Source organism: Notechis scutatus, chromosome Z (assembly GCF_049901735.1).
Source record: "Notechis scutatus isolate UNSWTSFEM ecotype Mainland chromosome Z, rNotScu1.2, whole genome shotgun sequence".
Classification (NCBI taxonomy): Eukaryota; Metazoa; Chordata; class Lepidosauria; order Squamata; family Elapidae; genus Notechis; species Notechis scutatus.
The window spans coordinates 119,403,523-119,425,512 of NC_142025.1; the positions used below are offsets into that span (position 1 = coordinate 119,403,523).

A 21,990-nucleotide genomic window follows, 5' to 3' on the forward strand; every position below is an offset into this window, starting at 1 on the left:
CCTAGAAGGAGAACAGGAAGAGGGAACCCCAGTTGTCAGATGGACATCCCATGGACATCCTCAAGACATCAAACCCAGTGCCAGTTGCCTAGAAGGAGAACAGGAAGAAGGAGCCCCAGTTGTCAGATGGACATCCCATGGACATCCTCAAGACATCAAACCCAGTGCCAGTTGCCTAGAAGGAGAACAGGAAGAGGAACCCCAGTTGTCAGATGGACATCCCATGGACATCCTCAAGACATCAAACCCAGTGCCAGTTGCCTAGAAGGAGAACAGGAAGAAGGAGCCCCAGTTGTCAGATGGACATCCCATGGACATCCTCAAGACATCAAACCCAGTGCCAGTTGCCTAGAAGGAGAACAGGAAGAGGGAACCCCAGTTGTCAGATGGACATCCCATGGACATCCTCAAGACATCAAACCCAGTGCCAGTTGCCTAGAAGGAGAACAGGAAGAAGGAGCCCCAGTTGTCAGATGGACATCCCATGGACATCCTCAAGACATCAAACCCAGTGCCAGTTGCCTAGAAGGAGAACAGGAAGAAGGAGCCCCAGTTGTCAGATGGACATCCCATGGACATCCTCAAGACATCAAACCCAGTGCCAGTTGCCTAGAAGGAGAACAGGAAGAGGGAACCCCAGTTGTCAGATGGACATCCCATGGACATCCTCAAGACATCAAACCCAGTGCCAGTTGCCTAGAAGGAGAACAGGAAGAAGGAGCCCCAGTTGTCAGATGGACATCCCATGGACATCCTCAAGACATCAAACCCAGTGCCAGTTGCCTAGAAGGAGAACAGGAAGAAGGAGCCCCAGTTGTCAGATGGACATCCCATGGACATCCTCAAGACATCAAACCCAGTGCCAGTTGCCTAGAAGGAGAACAGGAAGAAGGAGCCCCAGTTGTCAGATGGACATCCCATGGACATCCTCAAGACATCAAACCCAGTGCCAGTTGCCTAGAAGGAGAACAGGAAGAAGGAGCCCCAGTTGTCAGATGGACATCCCATGGACATCCTCAAGACATCAAACCCAGTGCCAGTTGCCTAGAAGGAGAACAGGAAGAAGGAGCCCCAGTTGTCAGATGGACATCCCATGGACATCCTCAAGACATCAAACCCAGTGCCAGTTGCCTAGAAGGAGAACAGGAAGAGGGAACCCCAGTTGTCAGATGGACATCCCATGGACATCCTCAAGACATCAAACCCAGTGCCAGTTGCCTAGAAGGAGAACAGGAAGAAGGAGCCCCAGTTGTCAGATGGACATCCCATGGACATCCTCAAGACATCAAACCCAGTGCCAGTTGCCTAGAAGGAGAACAGGAAGAAGGAGCCCCAGTTGTCAGATGGACATCCCATGGACATCCTCAAGACATCAAACCCAGTGCCAGTTGCCTAGAAGGAGAACAGGAAGAGGGAACCCCAGTTGTCAGATGGACATCCCATGGACATCCTCAAGACATCAAACCCAGTGCCAGTTGCCTAGAAGGAGAACAGGAAGAAGGAGCCCCAGTTGTCAGATGGACATCCCATGGACATCCTCAAGACATCAAACCCAGTGCCAGTTGCCTAGAAGGAGAACAGGAAGAGGGAACCCCAGTTGTCAGATGGACATCCCATGGACATCCTCAAGACATCAAACCCAGTGCCAGTTGCCTAGAAGGAGAACAGGAAGAAGGAGCCCCAGTTGTCAGATGGACATCCCATGGACATCCTCAAGACATCAAACCCAGTGCCAGTTGCCTAGAAGGAGAACAGGAAGAAGGAGCCCCAGTTGTCAGATGGACATCCCATGGACATCCTCAAGACATCAAACCCAGTGCCAGTTGCCTAGAAGGAGAACAGGAAGAGGGAACCCCAGTTGTCAGATGGACATCCCATGGACATCCTCAAGACATCAAACCCAGTGCCAGTTGCCTAGAAGGAGAACAGGAAGAGGGAACCCCAGTTGTCAGATGGACATCCCATGGACATCCTCAAGACATCAAACCCAGTGCCAGTTGCCTAGAAGGAGAACAGGAAGAAGGAGCCCCAGTTGTCAGATGGACATCCCATGGACATCCTCAACACATCAAACCCAGTGCCAGTTGCCTAGAAGGAGAACAGGAAGAGGGAACCCCAGTTGTCAGATGGACATCCCATGGACATCCTCAAGACATCAAACCCAGTGCCAGTTGCCTAGAAGGAGAACAGGAAGAAGGAGCCCCAGTTGTCAGATGGACATCCCATGGACATCCTCAAGACATCAAACCCAGTGCCAGTTGCCTAGAAGGAGAACAGGAAGAGGGAACCCCAGTTGTCAGATGGACATCCCATGGACATCCTCAAGACATCAAACCCAGTGCCAGTTGCCTAGAAGGAGAACAAGGAAGAAGGAGCCCCAGTTGTCAGATGGACATCCCATGGACATCCTCAAGACATCAAACCCAGTGCCAGTTGCCTAGAAGGAGAACAGGAAGAGGGAACCCCAGTTGTCAGATGGACATCCCATGGACATCCTCAAGACATCAAACCCAGTGCCAGTTGCCTAGAAGGAGAACAGGAAGAAGGAGCCCCAGTTGTCAGATGGACATCCCATGGACATCCTCAAGACATCAAACCCAGTGCCAGTTGCCTAGAAGGAGAACAGGAAGAGGGAGCCCCAGTTGTCAGATGGACATCCCATGGACATCCTCAAGACATCAAACCCAGTGCCAGTTGCCTAGAAGGAGAACAGGAAGAGGGAACCCCAGTTGTCAGATGGACATCCCATGGACATCCTCAAGACATCAAACCCAGTGCCAGTTGCCTTGAAGGAGAACAGGAAGAAGGAGCCCCAGTTGTCAGATGGACATCCCATGAACATCCTCAAGACATCAAACCCAGTGCCAGTTGCCTAGAAGGAGAACAGGAAGAAGGAGCCCCAGTTGTCAGATGGACATCCCATGGACATCCTCAAGACATCAAACCCAGTGCCAGTTGCCTAGAAGGAGAACAGAAGAAGGAGCCCCAGTTGTCAGATGGACATCCCATGGACATCCTCAAGACATCAAACCCAGTGCCAGTTGCCTTGAAGGAGAACAGGAAGAAGGAGCCCCAGTTGTCAGATGGACATCCCATGGACATCCTCAAGACATCAAACCCAGTGCCAGTTGCCTTGAAGGAGAACAGGAAGAGGAAACCCCAGTTGTCAGATGGACATCCCATGGACATCCTCAAGACATCAAACCCAGTGCCAGTTGCCTAGAAGGAGAACAAGAAGAAGGAGCCCCAGTTGTCAGATGGACATCCCATGGACATCCTCAAGACATCAAACCCAGTGCCAGTTGCCTAGAAGGAGAACAGGAAGAGGAAGCCCCAGTTGTCAGATGGACATCCCATGGACATCATCAAGACATCAAACCCAGTGCCAGTTGCCTAGAAGGAGAACAGGAAGAGGGAGCCCCAGTTGTCAGATGGACATCCCATGGACATCCTCAAGACATCAAACCCAGTGCCAGTTGCCTAGAAGGAGAACAGGAAGAGGGAACCCCAGTTGTCAGATGGACATCCCATGGACATCCTCAAGCAATCAAACCCAGTGCCAGTTGCCTAGAAGGAGAACAGGAAGAGGGAGCCCCAGTTGTCAGATGGACATCCCATGGACATCCTCAAGACATCAAACCCAGTGCCAGTTGCCTAGAAGGAGAACAGGAAGAAGGAGCCCCAGTTGTCAGATGGACATCCCATGGACATCCTCAAGACATCAAACCCAGTGCCAGTTGCCTAGAAGGAGAACAGGAAGAAGGAGCCCCAGTTGTCAGATGGACATCCCATGGACATCCTCAAGACATCAAACCCAGTGCCAGTTGCCTAGAAGGAGAACAGGAAGAAGGAGCCCCAGTTGTCAGATGGACATCCCATGGACATCCTCAAGACATCAAACCCAGTGCCAGTTGCCTAGAAGGAGAACAGGAAGAGGGAACCCCAGTTGTCAGATGGACATCCCATGGACATCATCAAGACATCAAACCCAGTGCCAGTTGCCTAGAAGGAGAACAGGAAGAGGGAACCCCAGTTGTCAGATGGAAATCCCATGAACATCATCAAGACATCAAACCCAGTGCCAGTTGCCTAGAAGGAGAACAGGAAGAGGGAACCCCAGTTGTCAGATGGAAATCCCATGGACATCATCAAGACATCAAACCCAGTGCCAGTTGCCTAGAAGGAGAACAAGAAGAGGGAACCCCAGTTGTCAGATGGACATCCCATGGACATCCGCAAGACATCAAACCCAGTGCCAGTTGCCTAGAAGGAGAACAGGAAGAGGGAACCCCAGTTGTCAGATGGACATCCCATGAACATCATCAAGACATCAAACCCAGTGCCAGTTGCCTAGAAGGAGAACAGGAAGAGGGAACCCCAGTTGTCAGATGGAAATCCCATGAACATCATCAAGACATCAAACCCAGTGCCAGTTGCCTAGAAGGAGAACAGGAAGAGGGAACCCCAGTTGTCAGATGGAAATCCCATGAACATCATCAAGACATCAAACCCAGTGCCAGTTGCCTAGAAGGAGAACAGGAAGAGGGAACCCCAGTTGTCAGATGGAAATCCCATGGACATCATCAAGACATCAAACCCAGTGCCAGTTGCCTAGAAGGAGAACAAGAAGAGGGAATCCCAGTTGTCAGATGGACATCCCATGGACATCTGCAAGACATCAAACCCAGTGCCAGTTGCCTAGAAGGAGAACAGGAAGAGGGAACCCCAGTTGTCAGATGGAAATCCCATGAACATCATCAAGACATCAAACCCAGTGCCAGTTGCCTAGAAGGAGAACAGGAAGAAGGAGCCCCAGTTGTCAGATGGACATCCCATGGACATCCTCAAGACATCAAACCCAGTGCCAGTTGCCTAGAAGGAGAACTGGAAGAAAAAGCCCCAGTTGTCAGATGGACATCCCATGGACATCATCAAGACATCAAACCCAGTGCCAGTTGCCTAGAAGGAGAACAGGAAGAAGGAGCCCCAGTTGTCAAATGGACATCCCATGGACATCCTCAAGACATCAAACCCAGTGCCAGTTGCCTAGAAGGAGAACAGGAAGAAGGAGCCCCAGTTGTCAGATGGACATCCCATGGACATCCTCAAGACATCAAACCCAGTGCCAGTTGCCTAGAAGGAGAACTGGAAGAAAAAGCCCCAGTTGTCAGATGGACATCCCATGGACATCCTCAAGACATCAAACCCAGTGCCAGTTGCCTAGAAGGAGAACAGGAAGAAGGAGCCCCAGTTGTCAAATGGACATCCCATGGACATCCTCAAGACATCAAACCCAGTGCCAGTTGCCTAGAAGGAGAACAGGAAGAGGGAACCCCAGTTGTCAGATGGACATCCCATGGACATCCGCAAGACATCAAACCCAGTGCCAGTTGCCTAGAAGGAGAACAGGAAGAGGGAACCCCAGTTGTCAGATGGACATCCCATGGACATCCTCAAGACATCAAACCAAGTGCCGTTGCCCTGAAGGAGAACTGGAAGAAAAAGCCCCAGTTGTCAGATGGACATCCCATGGACATCCTCAAGATATTCAAACCCAGTGCCAGTTGCCTAGAAGGAGTGGACATCCCATGGACATCCTCAAGACATCAAACCCAGTGCCAGTTGCCTAGAAGGAGAACAGGAAGAGGGAACCCCAGTTGTCAGATGGACATCCCATGGACATCCTCAAGACATCAAACCCAGTGCCAGTTGCCTTGAAGGAGAACAGGAAGAAGGAGCCCCAGTTGTCAGATGGACATCCCATGGACATCCTCAAGACATCAAACCCAGTGCCAGTTGCCTAGAAGGAGAACAGGAAGAGGGAACCCCAGTTGTCAGATGGACATCCCATGGACATCCTCAAGACATCAAACCCAGTGCCAGTTGCCTAGAAGGAGAACAGGAAGAGGGAACCCCAGTTGTCAGATGGACATCCCATGGACATCCTCAAGACATCAAACCCAGTGCCAGTTGCCTAGAAGGAGAACAGGAAGAGGGAACCCCAGTTGTCAGATGGACATCCCATGGACATCCTCAAGACATCAAACCCAGTGCCAGTTGCCTAGAAGGAGAACAGGAAGAGGGAGCCCCAGTTGTCAGATGGAAATCCCATGGACATCCTCAAGACATCAAACCCAGTGCCAGTTGCCTTGAAGGAGAACAGGAAGAGGGAGCCCCAGTTGTCAGATGGACATCCCATGGACATCCTCAAGACATCAAACCCAGTGCCAGTTGCCTAGAAGGAGAACAGGAAGAGGGGAGCCCCAGTTGTCAGATGGACATCCCATGGACATCCTCAAGACATCAAACCCAGTGCCAGTTGCCTAGAAGGAGAACAGGAAGAGGGAACCCCAGTTGTCAGATGGACATCCCATGGACATCCTCAAGACATCAAACCCAGTGCCAGTTGCCTAGAAGGAGAACAGGAAGAGGAACCCCAGTTGTCAGATGGACATCCCATGGACATCCTCAAGACATCAAACCCAGTGCCAGTTGCCTAGAAGGAGAACAGGAAGAGGGAACCCCAGTTGTCAGATGGACATCCCATGGACATCCTCAAGACATCAAACCCAGTGCCAGTTGCCTAGAAGGAGAACAGGAAGAGGGAACCCCAGTTGTCAGATGGACATCCCATGGACATCCTCAAGACATCAAACCCAGTGCCAGTTGCCTAGAAGGAGAACAGGAAGAGGAGCCCCAGTTGTCAGATGGACATCCCATGGACATCCTCAAGACATCAAACCCAGTGCCAGTTGCCTAGAAGGAGAACAGGAAGAAGGAACCCCAGTTGTCAGATGGACATCCCATGGACATCCTCAAGACATCAAACCCAGTGCCAGTTGCCTAGAAGGAGAACAGGAAGAGGGAACCCCAGTTGTCAGATGGACATCCCATGGACATCCTCAAGACATCAAACCCAGTGCCAGTTGCCTTGAAGGAGAACAGGAAGAAGGAGCCCCAGTTGTCAGATGGACATCCCATGGACATCCTCAAGACATCAAACCCAGTGCCAGTTGCCTAGAAGGAGAACAGGAAGAGGGAACCCCAGTTGTCAGATGGACATCCCATGGACATCCGCAAGACATCAAACCCAGTGCCAGTTGCCTAGAAGGAGAACAGGAAGAGGGAACCCCAGTTGTCAGATGGAAATCCCATGGACATCCGCAAGACATCAAACCCAGTGCCAGTTGCCTAGAAGGAGAACAGGAAGAAGGAGCCCCAGTTGTCAGATGGACATCCCATGGACATCCTCAAGACATCAAACCCAGTGCCAGTTGCCTAGAAGGGGAACAGGAAGAAGGAACCCCAGTTGTCAGATGGACATCCCATGGACATCCTCAAGACATCAAACCCAGTGCCAGTTGCCTAGAAGGAGAACAAAAAGAAGGAGCCCCAGTTGTCAGATGGACATCCCATGGACATCCTCAAGACATCAAACCCAGTGCCAGTTGCCTAGAAGGAGAACAGGAAGAAGGAGCCCCAGTTGTCAGATGGACATCCCATGGACATCCTCAAGACATCAAACCCAGTGCCAGTTGCCTAGAAGGGGAACAGGAAGAAGGAACCCCAGTTGTCAGATGGACATCCCATGGACATCCTCAAGACATCAAACCCAGTGCCAGTTGCCTAGAAGGAGAACAGGAAGAAGGAGCCCCAGTTGTCAGATGGACATCCCATGGACATCCTCAAGACATCAAACCCAGTGCCAGTTGCCTAGAAGGGAACAGGAAGAAGGAACCCCAGTTGTCAGATGGACATCCCATGGACATCCTCAAGACATCAAACCCAGTGCCAGTTGCCTAGAAGGGAACAGGAAGAAGGAACCCCAGTTGTCAGATGGACATCCCATGGACATCCTCAAGACATCAAACCCAGTGCCAGTTGCCTAGAAGGAGAACAAAAAGAAGGAGCCCCAGTTGTCAGATGGACATCCCATGGACATCCTCAAGAGATCAAACCCAGTGCCAGTTGCCTAGAAGGAGAACAGGAAGAGGGAGCCCCAGTTGTCAGATGGACCTCCCATGGACATCCTCAAGACATCAAACCCAGTGCCAGTTGCCTAGAAGGAGAACAGGAAGAGGGAGCCCCAGTTGTCAGATGGACCTCCCATGGACATCCTCAAGACATCAAACCCAGTGCCAGTTGCCTAGAAGGAGAACAGGAAGAGGGAGCCCCAGTTGTCAGATGGACCTCCCATGGACATCCTCAAGACATCAAACCCAGTGCCAGTTGCCTAGAAGGAGAACAAGAAGAAGGAGCCCCAGTTGTCAGATGGACATCCCATGGACATCCTCAAGACATCAAACCCAGTGCCAGTTGCCTAGAAGGAGAACAGGAAGAAGGAGCCCCAGTTGTCAGATGGACATCCATGGACATCCTCAAGACATCAAACCCAGTGCCAGTTGCCTAGAAGGAGAACAGGAAGAAGGAGCCCCAGTTGTCAGATGGACATCCCATGGACATCCTCAAGACATCAAACCCAGTGCCAGTTGCCTAGAAGGAGAACAGGAAGAAGGAGCCCCAGTTGTCAGATGGACATCCCATGGACATCCTCAAGACATCAAACCCAGTGCCAGTTGCCTAGAAGGAGAACAGGAAGAAGGAGCCCCAGTTGTCAGATGGACATCCCATGGACTTCCTCAAGACATCAAACCCAGTGCCAGTTGCTTAGAAGGAGAACAGGGTGTAGATTTTGTGGACGTCTACAAAGACCCATCTCCTCTGATAAACTGAATACCAACTTACTTCATCAAACACTCCTCCCTTGGGAATCAGGCGGGTCCTTGCCAAGGTGTTGATGTGAAGAGTAAAGCGGATGTGAGGGATCAGAAGCTGCCAAAGAAAAAAAGCAAGAGAAGCGTTTTCCTCCTTCGTATCTTCTTGTCCAGGACACAATCTCAAACTAAGAGAATCACAGAATGGGAGGTGACCTTAGAGGTCCTCTAGTCCAACCCTCTGCTAAGGCAAAAGAACCTATATCGTTCGAAGAAGGATTGTCCAATTTCCTCCTTAAAACCTCCAGTGTTGGAGCACCCACCACTTCTGAAGGCACGTCCTTCCACTAATTAATTGTTCTAATTGTCCAGAAATTTCTCCTTAGTTCTAGGTTTCTTCTCTCCTTGATAGGTTTCCATCCGTTGTTTCCTATCCTGCCTTCAGGATCCCCCTCCAAATATTAGAACATTGCTAGTCCTTCTTTTCAGAACAGCAGAGTTGGAAGGGACCTTGGAGGTCTTCCAGTCCAACCCCTGCTCAGGCAGGAAAGCTATACCATTTCAGACAAATAGCTGTGCAATCTCTTCCTTAGAAACATACCCAACTTTCTGAATTTGGGGACCAAAATATTTGGATTGCATTCCCCATTGGAATTAGAGAAGGTAGCTTCCTCATCAGGTGACCTGCTTGGACCCTGAGGAGTTCCAATGACTGCCTACCCATACAGCCAAGCGTCTCCATCTCTTTGAAGCTAGATATGGTCTCCACTGTCATACAATATTTCTATGGTCTTTTTAGAGTTGCCCTGGGCAGCTTGCATTCCATAAATGTTTTCAAAGATAGTTTCTAGGTGACCAAAGTTGCTGCCGCTCAAAATTCTAACTGGAGAACATGATTGATGACTCTGGGCTATGGATGTATCCCATTGGAGAATATGAATTACGATTCATCCAAGGGGGTGGGAGGGAGGGAAACCGGGGTCCAGGGTGACAATGAATGGTGTGTCTCAGAGTCGGCTACACCCAGGCAGTGCTGGATATGTTTACTCCTAATACATCTTCTTTAAGTTTTGGAAGTTTGGCTCGAGATGCATGGTTTAAATGGGGATAACTGCTGGAACCAACATTACGTATCTGATATTAGCACAATTGAAAAAGTCCAGAAATATTTCACAAGAAGAGTTCTCCACTCCTCTACTCGTTGTAGAATACCTTATGCCACCAGACTTGAAATTCTAGAACTAGAAAACCTTGAATTACGCCGTCTTCGGTCTGATTTAAGTATGGTATATAAAATCATACATTGCAATGTCCTTCCTGTCAATGAATACTTCAGCTTCAACCATAACAACACAAGAGCACACAATAGATACAAACTCAAGGTTAACCGCACCAAACTTGATTGCAGGAAATACGACTTCAGCAACAGAGTGGTCAATGTCTGGAATACTCTACCTGACTCTGTGGTTTCTTCCCCAAAGCCCAAAAACTTTAACCTTAGACTGTCTACTATTGACCTCACCCCTTTCCTAAGAGGTCTGTAGGGGGCGTGCATAAGCGCACCAACGTGCCTACCATCCCTGTCCTATTGTTTCTTTAATTTTTCTTTTATTTTTCTTATATGTACCCATTTCATGTATTCATAACTATGTATACACTTATACTTATTATCTTGTAAACAATTGACAAATCAAATAAATAAATAAATAAATAAACCCTGACAGCCCACATTCTTTAGTTTTAAAGAGGTGAAACATGACAAGCAGAAGAAAAAAAAATGGACATCTTCTCACTACGTTGGCCAGGCAGTAAGCAGTTAGTGTGTAGCTGGATTGGAAGCACACAATATGCATCTGGTAAGACAAATTCGTCTAAAGACATCTCAGCGAGACTCCTGTGCCTCTTCCTTTTAAAGGACCATCCCTTTGCCCAAGAGACAGTTGTATCTTCCCACAAAATGTTGTGTCCTACACTAGGGGTGTCCAACCTTGGCCACTTGGAGACTTATAGACGTCAATTCACAGAATCCCACAACCTTGACCAAAAGACACTTGTATCTTCTCACAAAGTGATACGTCCTCCAACCTTATCCACTTGAAGACTTATGGATTTCAACTCATCATATGTCCTACATAAGGGGTGTCCAATATGGTCCACTTGAAGACTTAAGGACTTCAACTCCCAGAATGTCCCAACCTTGCTTAAAAGACAGTTGCATCTTTCTCACAAAGTCATATGACCTATACAAGGGATGTCCAACCTTGGCCACTTGAAGACTTGTGGACTTCAATTCCCAGAATTCTCCAGCCAGTTCCCAGAATTCTGGGAACTGAAATCCACAAGCCTTCAAGTGGCCAAGGTTGGACATCCCTACCCTACACCATGATAAGCCTGGAAGATCATTCCAACCTTCAGACATGCAAGAAGATGTCCATCAAACCACCAGTCGAAGGAAGAGAAAGGGACTCTTATGCTGCAGAGCCACATCAACCCCTGAAAATTATGGGATGGCCTGGAAGGTGGCTCGAATGAACCAAGAGTTGGACCAAAACCCATGATTTCTGTCAGGATTGAAAAATGAAACCCTACCTTGTAGAGAGGATGGCACATCGGAAGTTGGCGGAGAGTTGCCATGGTGAACACTTCCGCCAGCAGGTGTGTCCGGAGCAGGTGGGTGATTCCCTGGTGGATATGGAAGTCCGAATTGCGCACCCAGGTCTTGGCCAGGATCCAGTCCCATTCTGGATCGCTGGGCAGGAAGATGGGGGATGGGGAAGACTGGCTGAGCTGAGAAAAAGAACAGAAGTCAATCTATTGGATGGATGGATGGATGGATGGATGGATGGATGGATGATTGAATGACTAGATGGATGATTGAATGGATGGATGGATGGATCATTGAATGACTGGGTGGATGGGTGGATGGATGGATGGACAATTGAATGACTGGATGGATGGATGGATGGATGGATGGATGGATGGATGATTGAATGACTGGATGGATGACTGAATGGATGGATGGATGGATGGATGGATCATTGAATGACTGGGTGGATGGATGACTGGATGGATGGATGGATGGATGATTGAATGACTGGATGGATGATTGAATGGATGGATGGATGGATGGATGATTGAATGACTGGATGGACAATTGAATGACTGGATGGATGGATGGATGGATGGATGGATGGACGGATGGATGATTGAATGACTGGATGGATGGATGGATGGATGATTGAATGGATGGATGGATGATTGAATGGATGGATGGATGGATGGATGGATCATTGAATGACTGGGTGGATGGATGACTGGATGGATGGACGGATGGATGGATGATTGAATGACTGGATGGATGATTGAATTGATGGATGGATGGATGGCTGATTGAATGACTGGATGGACAATTGAATGACTGGATGGATGGATGGACGGATGGATGATTGAATGACTGGATGGATGGATGGATGGATGGATGATTGAATGACTGGATGGATGATTGAATGGATGGATGGATGGATGGATGGATGGATGGATGGATGGATGGATGGATGGATGGATCATTGAATGACTGGGTGGATGGGTGGATGGATGGATGGACAATTGAATGACTGGATGGATGACTAGATGGATGGATGGATGGATGGATGGATGGATGGATGGATGGATGGATGGATGATTGAATGACTGGATGGATGGATGGATGGATGATTGAATGGATGGATGGATGATTGAATGGATGGATGGATGGATGGATGGATCATTGAATGACTGGGTGGATGGATGACTGGATGGATGGATGGATGGATGGATGGATGATTGAATGACTGGATGGATGATTGAATTGATGGATGGATGGATGGCTGATTGAATGACTGGATGGACAATTGAATGACTGGATGGATGGATGGACGGATGGATGATTGAATGACTGGATGGATGGATGGATGGATGATTGAATGACTGGATGGATGGATGATTGAATGGATGGATGGATGGATGGATGGATGGATGGATGGATCATTGAATGACTGGGTGGATGGGTGGATGGATGGATGGACAATTGAATGACTGGATGGATGACTGGATGGATGGATGGATGGATGGACGGACGGATGGATGATTGAATGACTGGATGGATGACTGGATGGATGACTGGATGGATGGATGGATGGATGGATGGACGGACGGATGGATGATTGAATGACTGGATGGATGACTGGATGGATGGATGGATGGATGACTGACTGACTGACTGAATGAATGAATGAATGAACAAATGAATGAATGAATGAATGAAGAGATGCCATACCTGGATGGCCAGAGGCATGAGATGTCCTTCAGAGGACAAGTGTAGCAAACACAATGGAGCTGCTATATGCTGAAGACGTCCATTATTCAGTCCGGCAGAAAGGCCTTCCAAGATCTTGTAGTCCACCAGGAAGATCCTTTGCTTCTGGAGAGAACCAAGAAGAAGAAACTCAGACATGGAAGTGAGGAGAAGTAGGGCTTCCTTTCCAGGGAGGGTGTGTGTGTGTGTGTGTGTGTGTGTGTGTGTGTGTGTGTGTGTGTATCTCTGTGTGTGTGTTTGTCTCCCAAGAAGGTCCCCTGAAAGCATGAAATGCCACCTTCCTTACATTTAGCTCCTCCTGCAGGGTGGTGGAGTCACCCAACAATCCAGCGACCATTGTTTGGGTCACGGGAAAATTAGACGGGATCTGGGTACATAACTGGATGATGCTTGGGTTCAACCCGTGTAAGAATTGATAGCCGAAGAATTCGTCCCTCTTCCAATATTCTGTGACATGTTCTAGAACAAGGAATACAGAAAGGAAGGCAGAAATATCAGAGTTGGAAGGGACCTTGGAGGCCTCGTAGTCAGTGGTGGGATTCTACTGGTAGCAAAAAATGCTACCGTTCTGCTGAACCAGTAGTTAAAAAAGTTCGGCCAGTGTTTCTTTTTTTAATTCCCAACAATCAGCTGTTTTCTTCCCAACAAGCAGCTGTTTTCTTCCCAACAAGCAGCTGTTTTCTTCCCAACAATCAGCTGTTTTCTTCCCAACAATCAGCTGTTTTCTTCCCAATAATCAGCTGTTTTCTTCCCAACAATCAGCTGTTCCGATGATCAGCTGTGCCAGGATCCCCCTCGCTGTCTTACTGCTTCATCCAAGAGCTTCCCTGAGGCTAAAAAATGGAGCACGGGGTGTGTGTGCGTGTGCTACACAAAAAGAAGGAGGAGGAGAAGGAGAAGCAGCAGCTGCCACACTGATCCAGTCACATGGCCAACCCCACCTAGCCACTTCCACCTAGCCATGCCCACAAAACTGGCAGTAAACATATTTGCATCCCACCTCTGCTTCTAATCCAACCTTCTGCTCAAGCCAGAAACATTAGTAGCATTTCAGACAGGGGATTGTCCTTGCAAACGCTTGGTGGCCCCACTTATGTAACATCATCAGTGGACACCCGGAAAAATACGGCATCCTTCCCTTAATTCCCCAAGTAGCGATTGAAGGCAAATGAGGTCCTCCAGGCAAAATAACATCTTGGCTTCAAAAATCTAAGGGACTGGTTTGGACACTTTTTTTGTGTGTGTGCGCGGCTGTTGATAAGAAAAATAGGATCGCCAACCTGATTGCCATCGTCCAAGGACGGATATGGCACAAGAAGAAGGTTGTCCAATCTCTTCTTCAAAGCCTCCAGTGATGCAGCATCCAAAACTTCTGGTGCAGTGGTGGTATTCTACCAATTCGGCCCGGTTCACAGCCGAACCAGTAGTAAAAAATACTACCGGTTCAGCTGAACCGGTAGTAAAAACAATTGCAGACAATACGCAGGGCAATGATCAGCTGCGCTGTGCGATTTAGATTAGCTAGAAATATGGAAATCATTGAATTTCTTGCTTTCTAGCTAATCTAAATCATGCGGCACAGCTGATCTCCCCCTTGCTTCAAAATGCTTTTTTCTCAGCACCCAGGAAGGAAGGAAGGAAGGAAGGAAGGAAGGAAGGAAGGAAGGAAGGAAGGAAAGAAAGAAAGAAAAGAAAGAAAGAAAGAAAGAAAGAAAGAAAGAAAGAAAGAAAGAAAGAAAGAAAGAAAGAAAGAAAGAAAGAAAGAAAGAAAGAAAGAAGAAAGAAAGAATGAGCAACGGAGGGACAGAGGGAGGAAAAAAGGAGAGAAAGAAAGGACTACGCCTTGGCACTAGATGCAGCTTCAGAGAATGCTTTGAAACAGCACAGCAATCCAGGGCTGGAAGGTACCTGGAGGTCATCTAGTCCAACCCCTGGTCCAGAAGTGAGTTTCTGTCTTTTGACCTCCTAGTCACATGATCACACAGCCACCAAGCCATGGCCACAGAACCAGTAGTAAACGTTTTTGAATTTGGTGTTCTGGTGGCAAGCTGTTCCACTGGTTAATTGTCTTCACTATTAGGAAGTTTCTCCTTAATTCCAGGTTGCTTCTTTCCTTGATTGGCTTTCAATCCATTGTTCTTGTCCTGCTTTTTGGTTCTCTGGAGAATAGCTTGACTCCCTCTTCTCTGTGACAGCCCCACAAATATTGGAGCACTGCCATCATGTCACCCCCGGTCCTTCTTTTCATTAGAGTAGACATTCCCCAATTCCCACAACTGTTCATTGTACAGTTTGTCTTCCAGTCCCCTAATCCTCTTGGTTTCTCTTCTCTGCACTCTTTCTAAAGTCTTAACAACTTTTTTTGTATTGTAGTGACCAGAACTGGAGGCAATATTCTAAGTGTGGTCTTCTACCAGTGATAAACAGAAATTGGACTGCCATTTTGTCAGAAATGGTGTAAGGTAGCCTGCCAAGGCAGGGAGTGGGTTGGACTAGATGACCTACAAGATCCCTCCTGTCTCTGTGAATCTGTTATTCTGAAACGGACTAACAAAAGAGGAGGCTCATTGATAGGTAAGAAATCACTACCCCTCTACAGAAAGGCACACCAAAAAACAAAACAAAAAACCAATCAGGAAAATCTTTTTAGATCTCCGCTACCCAAAAGAAAAGATGAACAAATAGCTGAATAGGTGGATGAATGCTTATAATTTCTGTAACTTTGAAGTTTGGGAATATGGGCTTTGTGTTTGCAATATGGGCTTTGTGTTTCTAAAAGGGTGTTGGGCAATTCCTATCTGTGTTTTCCCAAAAATAAGACCCTGTCTTATATATATATATATATTTGCCACAAAAAAAAGGCACCAGGTCTTATTTTGGGGGGACGTCCTCCACTGACTAATCTCATTTGTGCATGTCGCTCCTGGCCTCCTTTTCGCCATCAGAGGCCTGGAGTCTGGAGTGGGTGGGATCTTAATTAGGGCTTATATTGGGGTGTAGGTGTAAAAATCAAGCTAGGACTTACTTTCAGGGTAGATCGTATTTTCGGGGAAACAGGGTTTTGGGGTCTAATTGGCTTTTGTCATGGGTTGGATCTTGGGGTGAGGGGCTGCTTATTCTAATCCTACCCTTCTGCTTTGATTAGCTGTCAAACTTTGCCACAAGGAGTTTTCTAAATATCCTGTCTTGATTGGGCTTCTGCCGGCAGGATCTTGCTTCGTTTATGGATAGAGCCATCTAGATAGTTGGCTTCCTTTTTCAATAAGCTCTTTGTCTCCTTAAGTGTTGGCATCTGCTGGGGGCTGTTAAAAAGAACTGGGGGGGGCTGCTTCCTGCCTCTAAAAAAACATTTCTCCATTTCTCCTTTAGGGAAATATAATATTCTGCCTTTTTTTTTAATATTTCCCAAAATGTTTCATTCTTCGGGGTGTGAAGAGGGGTTTCCCACATGGGTAAAACAAAGAAACCTGGGGAAGAAGGATTTCAGAGGACAAATAGGTGGATTTCAAGAGTTTTGGGGGGGTTCTGAAATTAGCAGAAGGAAGGTTCGTCAGGTGCCACTTCTAATGGGCTTCAAGCTGCTAGCCAGACCATCCCATTACCTGCCATCTCCGTCTTGTTAAACCAGAAAACTTTCTTGATGTCCTCCAGGTTCTCCCAGGATTCCTGTCGATCCGAAAAGCCTCTCAGCTTGAGTTCTACCGCTCTGAGACAAATAGAAAAGCGGGATTGAATAGGTTAGATATACCTCCTACGGTACCTGATGATGTTAGCTAGTTGAGTTGTAAAATGTCTGCAAGAAAACAAGATAGCTCAGAGAGCACGAAGGATGCCACAGTCTTCCTCCTCCTCCTCCTCCTCCTCCTCCTCTTCTTCCTCCTCCTCTTCCTCTTCCTTTTGCAAACCCCACTCCCTTCTAGCACTGATGATGTTACCTAGTTGGGTCATGAAACGTCTGCAGGGAACCAACCAAGCTCAGAAACCACCAAGGATCCCACAGTCCTCCTCCTCTTCCTCCTTGCAAACCCTACTAGCACTGATGATGTTACCAAGTTGGGTCATGAAATGTCTGCAGGGAAACCCCCAAGATCGAAGACCACCAAGGAGCCCACAGTCCAACTTTGAGCTACAAAGATTCTCTCTCTCTTTTTAAGATAGATAGATTCTCTTCTATCGATACCCTAAAGATCCACCTTGCTTATCTTCAAATCCAAACAAACCAAGGTTTTTGGTGCCCCTGAACGAACAATAAAATACCACCATTTCCAAATAAAGTTCATTCCGCATCGACTCCTTCACGAAAACCTACTCGCGTTCGGCGTTTTTCTTAAAAACGGCTGCTTTGATGCAGGAAAACTTGACGTCGGTCTCCAGCTCCTCACAAGAGTTGACATCCAGACAACATGGCACCCCTGGAGCAAACTCTTTCCACCTAAAGGAGCCAAACATTAGTTGCAGGGAGAACCAGAAGATCCCAAGGCTGAGGTAAAAAAAAAAAAAAAGTCAAGATGGTGGCCAGATTGCCCCACCTCGCTTTAAAATTTGATGGCACAATCAGGGATGGGCTGGCTACCGGTTCGCCCTGGTTCGAGTGAACCGGTAACTAATGTTATCATTTTTAATGGCTGGTTCAGCGAACCGGTAAATTCCACCCCCGGCTGGCCCCGTCCACCCCATCTTGCTCCATGCAGGAGTCCCCACGTGGCCTGTTTTGGATGCCAGGTAAGTGCAGGGCCTACGGAGAGGCTCGTTGAGGGAGAAAAATGGGTCTCCCAGATCTCTTATTGGGAGTTAACAGGTCTGGCACTGCCTGGGTGCAGTTAACATGCCCGACTCTGAGGCACATAATTCCTTGTCATCCTTGACCCTGGTTTTCCCCCCCCCACTCCCTGGGTGTATCGTAATTCATATTCTCCAATGGGACACCTCCATAGCCCCGAGTCATCAATCATGTTCTCCAGTTAGAATTTTGTGTGGCAGAAACTTTGGTCACCTAGTTACTATCTTTGAAAACATTTATGGAATGCAATTTCGGTTTGCAAGCGGCTGCACTGCTCCCCCCCCTCCCTTTCTGTTGGCAATTCTAAAAGGCCATAGAAATATTTTATGAGTTGACACTCACCACCACCCCCTTCACTAGGGCTTATTTTGGGGGTAGGCACAGGCATGTAAATTGGGATAGGGCTTATTTTTGGGAAAACACAGTATTTGTGATAACCGTGATCATAATTTATAAACATATCTTTTATATACTCTGAGAGCTTATGCACCGAAGACCAATTCCTTGTGTGTCCTATCACACTTGGCCAATAAAGAATTCCAATTCTAAATCAGAATCTGAGAAGGCCGTTTTTGTGTCGTCGGACATTAGACACACCACTCATACACAAAGGAAAACCTGCCTTGCTTTTCTGAGATCCAGGGTTCAAACTAGCAGCATCGGAGAGCCCCGTGTTGGTCAAAAAAGTCAAAATGGCGACCACGGCCAAGAACACTGACTCTTTCTTACAGTGTTGAGTTTCAATCTTGATTTTGGGGGGTCCTGTCCCCTTCCCTGTCAATGCCTCAGGGCAACCTCTAAACTGCACCCACCGGAAGATCTGCTGTCTTTGCTTAAGTTCTTCTTTCCGATGTTGTTGCAACCTTGGCAGATGATCCATAGATGGTGTCTTGGCTGCAAGGAGAGCAACAAAGTTGGAGATTAGCCAGGGGAACTAATTGCCTTCTTTATTTTTATTTTTTTGTAAAAAAATGTATTTTATTTTAAAGCAAACAAATCATCTTCCATTTAAACTATGTGTCATCTGGGTACAAATATCTTTTGCAATAACAATTACAGTTTACACATTGTATTGGTATTCTCTATCCTTACTTAATACTGATATACATAATGGGTCTAATTATTATAACAATCCCTATCCTAACGTGTTTATTTCTATTAGCACATTTTCTATATTTCACGGGTCCTTTTTTAATTACTAATTTCCATGTTTATTCTCAAGCTATCAGTAAAAAGCTTGCCATATCAGATAATATTCAGTTTGTCCCTTCTAATTAATTGCCAGTGTTAGTCTAAGCATTTCTGCACATTCCGATATTTTCTCATCAGTCGGAATCTCTTCACTTTTCCAGTTTTGTGTAAATACAATCCTGGCTGCAGTTAATACACGAATAATTAAATATACATCCTCTCTAACTATAATTTTCAGATAGGATGCCCAACAAAAATATTTCAGGTTTTAAATCAATATGTAGGTGGGCGTGGCTAGGTGGTCATGTGACTGGGGGGGTCATGTGACTGGGGGGTTCTTTTTTTCTTTTTTTCTTTCTTCGCAGCAACCTCCCGCGCCCCATTTTTGGCCTACTGGGCCTCAGGGAAGCAACGTTTCACCCCTGCATCATTTGTAGCAGCTGATCAGTGCTTAAATTTTTACCCCGACAGATTCGCTTAGAGAATCCAGTCAAGAAAAAAAAAATGGAGACAAACTCACTGGACAAATGTCTCGTCAAGCCACAGAAATGTTGGGCTCAACGGCAGTCGTAATGCAAGGGTTAGCTTTGGTGAGTGTAGACGGGAACCTGAAGACCACAAGTGTTGTGGTTCTCCGGCAGAGCAGGGGACCAGTCCGGGAGTCTGGGAGGACTCAGGTGAGGGTCCTGCGTCTGATGCAGAGATGGGGCCAGGGCCATCTGGGAGTGGGCTGCTGCCTCCAGAGCCTTTGGAGTCTGGCAGCAGCGAGGCAGAGGAACCAGGGGAGCCTGTTCCCAGTGTGCATGTGCACAGAGCTGCTAGAAGGCGAGAGCAGCTGAGACAAAAGGGGTGACTCGGGAGTAAGGCTGGGAGGTGATTGTCCCTCCCATAAGGGATAAAGGACAGGCCAAGATGACGAAACCTTTGCAGGAAGCAAAGTCGTTCGTTCGGTTCAGACTCATTCTTGAAGCTCTTTGTACTTCAGTTGGTTTTTTTTTCTAGTTCATTGGACTCTTCTGTTAGGAAAGAAAGAAAGGTGGGTGCTTATCTTGAGGGACTGTTTGAGATTCATTACTGCTAGGGATGAAAATAATTCCCAGCATTGCAATAAAATAAGACTTGTTTTTAAAATAAGTGTCTGCGTAATTACGGTCTAGGATGCCTTGGTCAGGCCAACAACTTCTCCTCTTTTCCTTGAGTAGACCTACTTACCAGTTCCTTCTCTGAGCTCTATTGGCCAGGGGTGCTCTATCCATTGGTAGCAAGGGAAGTGGTAGGCCACCTCTTCGGCCGACGTCACCACCACAAAATCGCAATACAAGCTGTCCTGTTGATCTTCCCTCAAATCCTCTCTTTGGAGACGGAGAAGAATGATCTCTCTAGGTTGCATTCACTAGTGATTTTGAATTCGGTCTTCTTCTGTGGACGAAAACAATCCGGAGAGGCACCGTGGAAAATTAAAGAGAGCTTCATGAGCAGGGGTGGGATTGGGATTCCCCCGGTATAACAACGGGTTCGGTGACAACGGTGCACTCCGCATTTCAAACAGCTCTAATACTTACCTTCTACAGCAGACCCTGTGAAGAAAACAGCTGAGGTGTAAACCAGCTGTGCCCTAAGGAAAGGAAGGGCAGGAAAGAGCAGGGGCTGGCAGGCAGGCTCACATGGTCATCGCAGCGAACCAGTTTGGAGAAAGCGGCTCGTCGGAGCAAGGAGTTCGTCCGAACCGGATGAATCCCACCCCTGTTCATGAGTCTGAGGAATCTCAATAACAGAGTTGGAAGGGACCTTGAAGGCCTTCTAGTCCAACCCCTGCTCAGGCAGGAACCCGGTGTCATTTCAGACAAATATTTGCTCAATCTCTTTTTAAAAAAAACTTCCAGTGTCTGATCATTCACAACTTCTGGAGGCAAGCTGTTCCCCTGATTAATTGTTAATTGTTTCTAATTGCTGAAGCCCATTTTTGTCCATAGAATTGACAGAATCTTGCATTTGAAAGATCTCTCTCTCTCCCTCCCTCCCTCTCCCTCTCTCCCTCTCTCTCTGTTTCACTCTGTCTCTCTCCCTCTCCCTCTCTCCCTCTCCCTCTCTGTCTGTCTCTTTCTCTCTCCTTCTCTCTCTCTCTCCCTCTCTGTCTCTGTCTCTGTCTCTGTCTCTCCCTCTCCCATCTCTCTCCCACTCTCCCTCTCTCCCCCCCTCTCTCTCCTTCTCTCTCTCCCTCCTCTCTGTCTCTCACTCTCCATCTCTCTCCCTCTCTCCCTCTCCTCTCTGTCTGTCTCTTTCTCTCTCCTTCTCTCTCCTCTCCCCTCTCTGTCTCTCCCTCTCCCCTCTCTCTCCCTCTCTCCCTCTCTCTCTGTTTCACTCTGTCTCTCTCCCTCTCCTCTCTGTCTCTCCCTCTCTGTCTGTCTCTTTCTCTCTCCTTCTCTCTCTCCTCTCTCTGTCTCTCCCTCTCCTGTCTCTCCCTCTCTCCCTCTCTCTCTGCCTCTCTCCTCTCTCTCTGTTTCTCTCTCTCTCCTCTCCTCTCTCCCTCTCCCTCTCTGTCTGTCTCTTTTCTCTCTCCTCTCTCTCTCTCTCCCTCTCTGTCTCTCCCTCTCCCCCTCTCTCTCCCTCTCTCCCTCTCTCTCTGTTTCCTCTGTCTCTCTCCCTCTCCCTCCCCCTCCCTCTCCCTCTCTGTCTGTCTCTTTTCTCTCTCCTTCTCTCTCTCTCTCCCTCTCTGTCTCTCCCTCTCCCCCTCTCTCTCCCTCTCTCCCTCTCTCTCTGTTTCACTCTGTCTCTCTCCCTCTCCTCTCTCCCTCTCCCTCTCTGTCTGTCTCTTTCTCTCTCCTTCTCTCTCTCTCTCCCTCTCTGTCTCTCTCTCTGTCTCTCCCTCTCCATCTCTCTCCCACTCTCCTCTCTCCCCCCTCTCTCCTTCTCTCTCTCCCTCCCTCTCTGTCTCTCCCTCTCCATCTCTC

General features: G+C 47.8%; 1 protein-coding gene across 1 annotated transcript in view; it reads right to left on the reverse strand.

The window, feature by feature from the left end:
* Nucleotides 1-21,990, reverse strand: part of LOC113430298 (hydroperoxide isomerase ALOXE3-like) — a 43,134-nt gene that overhangs the window by 19,686 nt on the left and 1,458 nt on the right. Inside the window, 8 exon segments of the mRNA XM_087946899.1 lie at nt 8,746-8,832; nt 11,304-11,501; nt 13,030-13,173; nt 13,355-13,527; nt 16,671-16,774; nt 17,378-17,500; nt 18,661-18,742; nt 20,252-20,458. Coding sequence (XP_087803025.1) covers nt 8,746-8,832; nt 11,304-11,501; nt 13,030-13,173; nt 13,355-13,527; nt 16,671-16,774; nt 17,378-17,500; nt 18,661-18,742; nt 20,252-20,458 — 1,118 coding nt within the window.